This window comes from Pygoscelis adeliae, unplaced genomic scaffold (genome assembly GCF_000699105.1).
Source record: "Pygoscelis adeliae isolate BGI_AS28 unplaced genomic scaffold, ASM69910v1 Scaffold420, whole genome shotgun sequence".
Classification (NCBI taxonomy): domain Eukaryota; kingdom Metazoa; phylum Chordata; class Aves; order Sphenisciformes; family Spheniscidae; genus Pygoscelis; species Pygoscelis adeliae.
Window position 1 is genome coordinate 806,079 of NW_008823871.1, and position 9,771 is coordinate 815,849.

Here is a 9,771-nt window from a genome sequence, read left to right on the forward strand (position 1 = left end):
TTCTCCACCTCATTTTATTTCTCCTCTTTCCTGCTTGCAGCTGGGAGTACTACGTGAACGATGCACCACGGATAGTCCTGAACAAGCTGGAGAGCCGTGGTTACCGGGTGGTGAGCATGACAGGCGTAGGCCAGACATTGGTGTGGTGCCTCCACAAGGAATAGCGTGGAAGACTTCTGCATTCCACCTGGACAAGATCCTGCTGGGGATCATCTCACACAGGACTGACAGCAAACTTTTCCCCTTAATTCTTTTCTGTCCCAGACTCCAGGCACGGGGAGAGGAGTAGTGTAGAGGCAAAACTTGACCCAATGGAAACTTGCCACCCTGCCATTTCACAAGACCAGGGGGAGGAAGGTATGCCCAGTGCAGATGAAATCACACACGGAACAGATGGCTCTATCCCTGCATTCATCTGAATGGCAGTCTGGCAAATATCATCTTTTTACATTTTAATCATCTCCTATTTAGCATGCATCGGAGGAAGCTCAAATAACAGACTTGTCTGCCTGCTCCTCAGGGCTGCCCCAGAGAGGTACGTGCTGAGCTGTAAGAGTTCAGGGCATGCCTTCTCCCAGGCCATGGAGGGGAGGCCAAGCATGGATGGCATACTATCTCATCCCTGAAATGTAAGGGGGAACTACTAAACCTACACAGTGCTCTTTGAGAATCCCTTCACCTGGCAGCAAGGCCGGTTCCTCTCCCAACTGGGATTGTGGTTAGCAGCATCAGCCCCAAGAGTGCCATTCAAGCATAACACATTATTCCTGAAATAGCCTTAGAGGAGCACAGAAAGGTCTTGTGAACATTCCGGGTACAAGGCTCTGTAATCTTAACAGCAGCAGCTGCAATGCTGGGTTGTTTGGGACTGTGTATCGATCCTGCTGTAGGGGTAACACCAATAAAACATTTCTCTAAAGAGACCAATGTCTTTCTGTGGGTTGTTTTAAACAGTTGTTGCCAAAGCCTTCTGGCTCCACAGCTCCTGAACAAGCTTTCAGGAATTAAAAAATGCTCCAAGGGTTGGTGTTCTGATAGCACCTCTCACACCCTATCCTCTGTGACTGGGCAGCTGCTCTGAGTACACAGACTGACAGGTTAATACACTTACTCTGAAGCTTACGCAGCCATTTTTTCCCCTGCTCTGGAAAGGGATAAGGGCTGCAGTCACCGAGAGCTTGTATTCCTACAACAGTTTTAAAAAAAAGGAGGTTTATTGACTTAATTTAAGAAACAGCTTTGGAAATGAAGAATGATGGGGTGGGGAGAATCCATACTCTCTCATGTTAGGTGTGAGACTCTTCCTCGTCTTCCTGCTTGAGCTGTTCAATAAGCTGCTGCCTCTCTGCTGCTTGGCGCATCCGCATCATCACCAGGCTCTCGTAATCCCGTTCTGATACCACTGATGCCTAGGAGCAGAAAACAAATGCAACCTGTCAAGGGCAGTATATACCCCAGCCCCCCTCTCCAGAAACCACGCTCACAACATGCACGTTCCAGTCAGGAAGGTGGTTCATAGCATGACCCCAGAGAAATCAGGTAAGGTGCAAAAGCTGCCTTGCCTACAGAAAATAGCCTGCTTCGTAACAGCGTTACTGATGAGACAGAGAGTGGGACAGACAGGGAGCCTGAATTACCCTTTTGCTGCTCACAACGAGGTTGGATGGGGAAGCACGGCTTGCCTCGCTGTGTCTAGTTATTTTGGGTGACAAGCTTGCTCTGCACATACAACACTGGTGCACAAAGTCCAGCACACACTTCATCTGTTATAAAGGCTAATGCCATAAAAAAATCAAACCTTTCTGTGGTTTAGTCATGGAAGTAGCTGCAGAAAGAAAACCACCAGGTACGTTCCCAAACCTGACACGAGCTTTTTAGTTCTCAAAACCTCTTGGAGCCTTTCTGCTGTGTGTGGTAGCAACTGTCACATCATCTAAGTGGTGGTTGCAGACTCTAATAAATGTAGGCAGCAGATGACAGCTGCTATCACAGAGCAAAGTGGTGGTTTTGGCACTCTGCTTTCAAAAGCCAGTTAACGTTAGTAGGTGGCCTTACTATTTCAGATGTATTCAAAGCACTGCAATGCTTGGAAACACCCATCTCATTTGCTTGACAGTTCAGGTAGAAATAAAAGCATCTTGACAGAAGGTGAATGAAAAAATCTCATGTTCATTTTTCTAGGAACTAGATTTAGTGGCGATTTAAGGACATCTTAAATAGAAAATAGAAGGGATGAAAAGGCAATAGAATAGCTAAATAAGATTCTGCATGAAAATGGGGCAAGTGCAAATTTGTTATCATGTGCCAGCAAAGTGGTTCCGCCAGCTGCAGAGTGTCTAGCTGCGAGGACAAAATAGAAGCCCACAATAGATGAGAAACTTAGACCAGGAAATTGAGACTAATATGCCGTAATTGGTGTCTTAGGAGCTGCATGAATGAAGTAACCTTTCAGTACTGCACAGCACAGATTTTCAGTGTCTGAGAAAGCACCAGATTGTATCAGCCTTCAGTGGCAGAACTAGGCTTCAAAGTTCCTGTTCACTAACCACAGATACTTACTGTCACTTGCTTGGCTACATGAAATAGCCTAGATAAGACTCATGCAGATGAATCACCCATACAAACCTGAATCACTACCTCACTCTGGATTTAAATTTAAAACAGACAGATTATTTCCGGCCTCGTTTGGGAGCCCTGCTGATACAAGCAGCCATCAGAAGTGGCAAAAGGGAGAGCACCAAGAGAAGAAACAGCCTGATTCAAGACGGGCTACAAGTCGATATTCATGTTGACAGTTCTCAAGCAATGCGGGTGCCTCTAAGTGAGCTTGCTTTCTCCTCAGGCAGAGTGTGGGCTGATGCTTTGCCACTCTACACACCTACTTCCTGCAATCCTGGCAATTACCAATAGTGTAAAACCCAGTTTCTGACGTGGCTGACTCAGCAAGGGCTTGGCTCAAAACAAATACATACGCACAAGGAACTGCAGCCTGGGAAGCAGTGACAGGAGGCACATGAAGAGAAGGAGGTCTTGTGGATTTTTAGCATTCCAGGTCCAACCTGGCTGAATCGTCCATGGACTGACTTGCTTCTTCCAACGTCCCAGCATACTGGTGAACGTGGCAGTCACAGTTCTCCAAGTGCTTCAGCAGTTTCTCCTCTCTGCCTGTTGGACTCAGGTGCTGCTCTGACACAGCGTAAGTCTATTTTGCATTCAATTTTCCTAACATTTGTCTTCTACCTCTGTGTTTTGTTGCTTTTTAAATTTCCACTTGACTGTATTTCTTTGGTTTCCTTCAGTGTGACTGAGTCACCGTCTTCCTTCCTAACCACCCACTGAGATTTTTATACTGTGCCCTTCACCATGAAGGTGGCTGGTTACCATGGTACCAAAGTGCCCTTCTGTTCTAGATGCTAGATTGAATCTGTTCTCATGGTGACTGTGTGCCTTTGCTATTCTTCATCAGCTTGTTTCTGCAGCACAGCTTTAATAAGCTCAGACATTGCTGCTCCTTCTCCACTGAAGGAGGAGACTCCTTAATATCTAAGACAGGCCAATTGCTCCTTAACACAGGGATGTAGTGTGAAGTTTGCGTTTCCTGCAATACCAGCCTCTGTTTTCCTTCCAGCTACGGGAACAGGGAAGGAAGAGGTTGTTCCTGTTGCGTGGCTTGCTGCTGATCCCGCGACTTAAGTCCAACACCTGACTGTGAAGAATCAGCGGTTTCCTTCTTCTCGTTGCCTTTCATCAGCATGGATACTTGGCGGAGAGGGTCCATTAAGTCCACAACGTTCTTCAGACGTTTCTCACTCAGGAGACACAAAAAGCTGGGCAACCAAGTCATCATCTTGAATCAGAACAGCCACACTCTGGACAGCGATGGACAGTGCCAGAAGAAGGAATGCTTGAGGGATCTGAAGGACAAGTCTGATTACCTGTCATGTCAGAGTGAGCAAAACCTAGCCAAGGCACAAGCACCTCCCAAGCCTCCCCGGCTGTACCTGGACAGTTCTAGCTGCCCTAACATCATTGATCACACAGATTCTCACTCCGACCTCTCCTTTTCTGGTGCTACTCATCAATACCACAAGGCCACTCAAACTCAATTCCACAAGGACCAGGCTACAGACTGTGGGACCTCAGAGACAGGTTCCCAGAATGGCACCACTCTTTCTGACCTGTCTGATCCCTTCCTGTCCTTCAAAGTGGATTTGGGGCTATCGCTTCTCGAGGATGTTCTGCAGACCCTCAGGAAACAGAATCCAAGAGATTACACCATTTGAAGGTATTTATCATTTAACATATCACCTTTACTTACTGCTGCTGCCAGTTTCTCTAGTCCTAGCGGGAGGAAGCATACTGCAGCATTCCTGTTGTGTGTGGCCTGTTTTGTTGTTCTTGCCTTACCCACTACAGACTGTCCTTGTCCTCGCCAAGGAGTCCTTCGGAGCAGAGCTCGCAGGCTCCGTGCTCAGATGAGAGCACTGTCTGCTGGAACCTCGTGGGCAAGTTTCCATTCTCCACACTGGGAATTTCCTACTCTTGACTGTGCATCTCCTCCTCATGGAAGAATGGCATTGTTTGGCAAAAGACTTATTTTGGGGATGTGGCTGTGACACTGCGGAACACGGACAGAAAGGGATATGGCATACATCATTTGTGGATAAGCAGGCAGCTTGCAAGGAGACAGTAGCATTGCATCTCAAAGCCATAGCTATGGCAAGGGTCAAGAGACAAAAATTGGTGTTTCTTCTCCCACCATGTTTGGATGTGAAAAATCAAAGCCATTCTTCCTTTTTTTTCTTGTGGGTTTTTCCCCTAACTCAAGTGCAGTTGGCACTCCCAGCCTGGAAACAGGTAAGCATCCATGTAGGCTTGTAATACAGCAACAGCAGTTTATTTATCCTATTAGCAGGAGAAGTTTCTCTAGATACTGCTGCTTGAAGCATGCACTGACCTATCAGCTGTACAGACATGGAAGAATAAATGTATCTGTGACTGGAAGCGTCTTGTTGCCTCATTTCATTGGTAGCAAGCCAGAAAGAGCCCAGGCACCAAGAGCAAAGGTCCCTTATCTGTAGTGACCAAGATCTATCCTCTCTGGCACTTCAGGTTTTTATGAGGGTGGGGAAGCAGTGTGGCTCTGCTTTTCTGGGCTGGAAAGCTAGAGCTGCTGGTACTTTATCTTCCCCTGAGGAGTGTGCACGCAGTCCAGGTCAAGACCCAGTGTTGAAATGAAGAGTTCTTTAACCTGTGAGCTGGACAGTGGGAAGGGCTCTGCCATGCTGAGAACATTTTAGGCAGTGTCAGGGCAAACTATTAAGAGGACACTGCAGAAACTACTGGGTCACCAATTCTTACCTTTTTCATAGCTAGATTAGATACTGGGACTCTTAAAAAAAATCAAAAAATAAAACCTCCATGCACCCAGATAACCATAAGCTTTGGAAGCTGGCTACAGCAAAGTACACAGACATTTCAGAGAGGGCACAGACAGCTCTTAACCTACTAGATTCACACCAGGCTGTAAAGTCAGATAATATAAAACAAACTCTGTGAAACCTCAAAAGAGCTTAGAAAAGATGCAAGAGTGCCAAACAGAAGGCTTTTCTCAGCACTTTAACATGGCTGAATGAATGGCCCAAAATGAATGAGGAGCACTGGCAGGGAGATCCCACTACTAAAGGTGTGAGGAAGGCTTTCCCAGAAGCGAGTGCTTCATGCTGTTCTAGTGGCAAAATATGCTCTTCACAGCATTGTACAGCTGTTGTGTGCTTTGAACCATTCAGAGCTGCAGCAATCAAATAGTCATTGCTCTCAAATAGCCTACAGTAACACTGGCCAATCCACAGCTTTTGTAATTCAAGCATAACTCACCTGTTTGGCTCCAGCAGCTCTCCAGGAACTGCTGGACAACGTGCACCCGTTGCTGTAGAAGAAAACAAGCCAACCAAGACTGTGGAGGGCAAGTATCTTGCAACCTACTGCCTCCTCACAGCACCACTTTTCAACAATCAGCCTTGCTTTCACCTGGGGAACTGCTTCCAAAGCCCCCCTGGTCTAGTTAGTGTGCAGCTGTCCTTTATTTGAAGACTTTGGTGCACAGCTCCTGGCTGACTACCCCAGGCAGGGAGCAGACAGCTCTGAAGCAGATGAGTAGTGAGTGTGTTGCCATGAGAACGCTGCAGGTCTTTGGCTGTTTTCTGAAGCAGAGCAGGGAAGGAGCTGCATTTGCACAGAGTGGGAGCAAACATAGGGATGGATTCAGATAAAAATAGGAGCAACCCAGAGGGAGCAGCAAATAGGAAGTGAGGGCAGCTTAAATCAGAATGAGACTAATGCAGCTTGAAAGCAAGAATGTGGACCCTGATGGCTGGGAAGCCAAACTGGGTATGAAAGGATGAGGCAGGGAGTAGGCTGAGGCAGTGGTAAGAGATATCTGAAAGAGTTCATATTGCGTAGTCTAGAGTTGAAGAGCTGACGACAAAGTAAGTCAAGTGGAAGCAGTACAGCCAAGAGAAGCTATTACCACATTGCAGATTTTGGAAGCATCCTAGTGGAAGCAGCAGCAGGATTTGGGGAGGGTCTGGAGTAGGAACTAGGAAAAGCAGGAACCAGAGCAGCTTGGAGATCTTAGCCTGGACAGCAAGACTGCAGTGTAATCAAAGACATTGCAGCTGCTTACACAAAAGCAATTGAAAGGACAGAAAAGCATCAGCAGTACAATTCTTGGGAAAGGACATTAAGTCACTGGCCATAACTCCTCACCATTTTGAGAATATGGGATTGATGAGGCTGTGTTGGGACAGAAGGGAGTCACCACCTCCACACAGCACAAACACCATTTGCTGCTTTAGCCTGCTCTCTTGCTGCTCCACCAAGCTAATCCTTCACAGCAGGCAGACGCTGCAGTTCCACACCAACAAGCTTTGGTCATGGAAACAAGCCAAGATAAACTCAGTCAAAAGCCAGGGCTTTTGAACCCACAGAGGCAAGAATCCACTACCAAGCTCCAATTGCACCAGCAACCCCCTTAGGTATGAATGAGCTCTTCAGAGCCAGTTCTCATTCTCTACTAGCAAGAGATACTCAAATGAACTGGATTGGGTTCTGCTTTTTTTCAAGAATTTGCCTTCTAACACTCTGGCCACCTCTGTGAATCTGCTGTGTCTGCAGGACTCCCACTGGTTCTACATTGTGCAGATCTGTCTGGCTCCTGGGCTATGATGCTGTAACTGCCTTTGCCCGAGATTTCTGGGAAACTATGCTGCTCAGGCCAGGCTGTTCAAAGAACATACATCCCAAGTAAAAACATACGACCCTGAACAAAACTAGGTCAACAAGGCATTCTGATGTATAAATGTATCTACTATAAAGTACTTAACAAAGAGTCAGGAGAGTGAATGTACTGAACAATCTCAAACTGCTAAAATATTGAGGTAGTGATCACACAAGGCTGATTGAGACAGACGCACAGACTAAGGGCACCTGCAGAGCATGAGGAAGGAGTCCTCTCAGCAATTAGATCTTTTTGATCTTTATACCACAGGGAAGGAATGGAGGGGAATAAGTGTCACATGAAGTTTGGACTGGAACTGAAATAACCAGCAAAGGATCTCAGGTCCCTTCACACCCTCACAGCCAAGGAATTACTAACTAGATCAGAAGACATGCAGAGCACAAGATAAATTCTGTGCTATAGAGCAAAGTGTAATGTAACATCCTTCAAAAGTGGATACATCTCCCACTCCAGAGGGCCAACAGGAGCAAGGGGTAATGGAGAGCCAACAATGTGCTGCAGCATGTCCTCAGGTTGGTTTCTATGTTTTAACCACTAGATGTTATTGCCTTCCATGTGTTTTGGGATTGGAATACACTTGCTATTCAAGAGCAACAGCTTCAGAGGGATTATCTGGTGAAATAAACAGGAAGCAGCTAAGAGTTAACAAACACCCTGCACTCAAAGTAACCACACTGGTAAAGAGGACCCAGAACAGACAATGAAGTCTCTACAAGGATATTTAATTTGATATTGCTTTCTCTTTCCTCCTGCAGACCCTAAGAATATAGGTTTCCTTTCAGCACTGAAATTTCATCCTCTTGTGAATGCAAAGATCCAGTCATCCAAATAGCTTGTGTTCTCACTGTGCTGCTACTCAGGCAAAAGGTCCTTTAAAAAAGCCACTGCTTCAGCACAAAAAGGCTCATCAGAAAGGCAGGTCTTTCATTAAGAGCTTCTTTTCAGCTCTGCTGAGAATCAACATATCTTACCATAAATGCAAAGCACATTGTTAAATTTAGGTTGCTATAGAAACAGATTTAAATAACAGCAGCCTGTGTCTCCTTACCTGTGAAGTCCTAGGCTGACTAGTGCTGTCAGAAAGGACAGTGCTGGGATTGTTCCGGGGCTGGCCCTCCAGCCAGGAAATCTTTAGAGGATTATCTATCAGGCCAACTTCATTCTTCACAGCCATCTCCTACCAATGAAAATATTCTTCCATCACCATCTGAATTTCAGACCCCACTCCCTCACAGGTCACTAAATCATAAAGGTTTTTCCATCCTGGCCTGGCATCAAGGCCAAGTAGGGCACAAACAATGAAGATTTCACAGCTGCCCTATATGAGAAGCACCATTCAAGGTCTGTATCTGCACGAAGCATAGAACATAACACTGCCAGTACTTTTGATAAACAGGTCACAGACAATTCTGGGTTTTTGATTGTTTGGATATATGAGTGAAAGAACAGGTGACAAGGAATTGAGACTCTTGTACAGTATAAGTTGATGGAACTACTAAAATTAAGGGTAACTGATGTGTTCTGTTTCCACAGCCACATGAATTATTAGAACTCTGAGTCAAGACATTTTGACTTCTTTTAAACTGCAAATGCCTGATATAACCTTTAAAACTCATTAAGCCCATCTCCACAATGGGTAATTCACCTTCAGTGAGAGCTGATTAAATGGCTCAGTGCCTGCTTTTTAAAGCAGTGCCTCTTGCCTCAGCCTTTTACACGCACAGCCTGCTTGTTTATGTGCATGATCTGCTCTGGGTTTATGCCTCCAGCTTTGCCACTCCCTTCATGCATCTATACCTTTAGACTCTCATTACCCTTCTCCACTGCCTTAATGACAAGGCAGCGTCTCTAGGCTGTCAGTCTGCTAACCCTTCCCTTCTGCAACACCCCTTCTTGCCCACCCTCCACTACACACATCTGGGGTCTCTGCCAGACTTACAGCAGCCTTAACTGTAGCAAATTCCACAACTGCACTGCCAGTCTTCCTACTTGAGATCAACAAATTGAGCACATCGCCATACTGTAAGATAAAGGAAGAAAGAAAAGTTAATTACAGACCCAGAAGAGAAGCCAAGTTCATCTATGGAACAAATGCAGAGAAAACGTGTTTTCACAGACATGAGCCTTGAGACATCACCCTTTGTCTTGCATGATGCTTCTACTGATCCCAACCTGTCATAATTTGTCCCTCCAGGAAATAATTCTGCAGAGGCATGGAGCTACACACTTTGCTTCCAGCAAGCCCCAGTGCAAGAGGGCCGCTCAGCTCAGAGCTACAGGAGATACTTGCATGAAGGGAAAATAACAACCACATGCTGGGATTAATCAGATCAAAGGCTTGTCAGTTCCTGTCTCTGAACTTCCCACAGCAGCTAATGTATAGTGCTTTAAGTGAAGGCAAAAGTGCACCATAACCACACAGTCTAACTTTTATACAGGGCATGAACCATTCAGTGGGAAGAGTTTGCAGT

At 45.9% G+C, this 9,771-nt stretch overlaps 2 protein-coding genes across 2 annotated transcripts in view; one reads left to right on the forward strand and one right to left on the reverse strand.

Moving 5' to 3' along the window:
- Positions 1-1,206: 1,206 nt before the first annotated feature.
- DNAJC17 (DnaJ (Hsp40) homolog, subfamily C, member 17) overlaps positions 1,207-9,771 on the reverse strand; it is a 20,019-nt gene continuing 11,454 nt past the window's right edge. The window contains exons 10-12 of the mRNA XM_009333952.1: positions 9,240-9,320; positions 8,349-8,477; positions 1,207-1,409 (exon numbers count right to left, since the gene is read on the reverse strand). Coding sequence (XP_009332227.1) covers positions 1,287-1,409; positions 8,349-8,477; positions 9,240-9,320 — 333 coding nt within the window. The 3' untranslated portion in view covers positions 1,207-1,286. The remainder of the gene's footprint in view (positions 1,410-8,348; positions 8,478-9,239; positions 9,321-9,771) is intronic.
- Positions 3,753-4,283, forward strand: LOC103925084 (chromosome unknown open reading frame, human C15orf62). Its single transcript, XM_009333733.1, has one exon. It carries the CDS (start codon positions 3,753-3,755, stop codon positions 4,281-4,283), a length of 531 nt encoding a protein of 176 aa, XP_009332008.1.

Excerpts from the sequence above, each read along its gene's own strand:
- LOC103925084 (XM_009333733.1), top strand. The coding sequence starts at position 3,753 with ATGGATACTTGGCGGAGAGGGTCCATTAAGTCCACAACGTTCTTCAGA.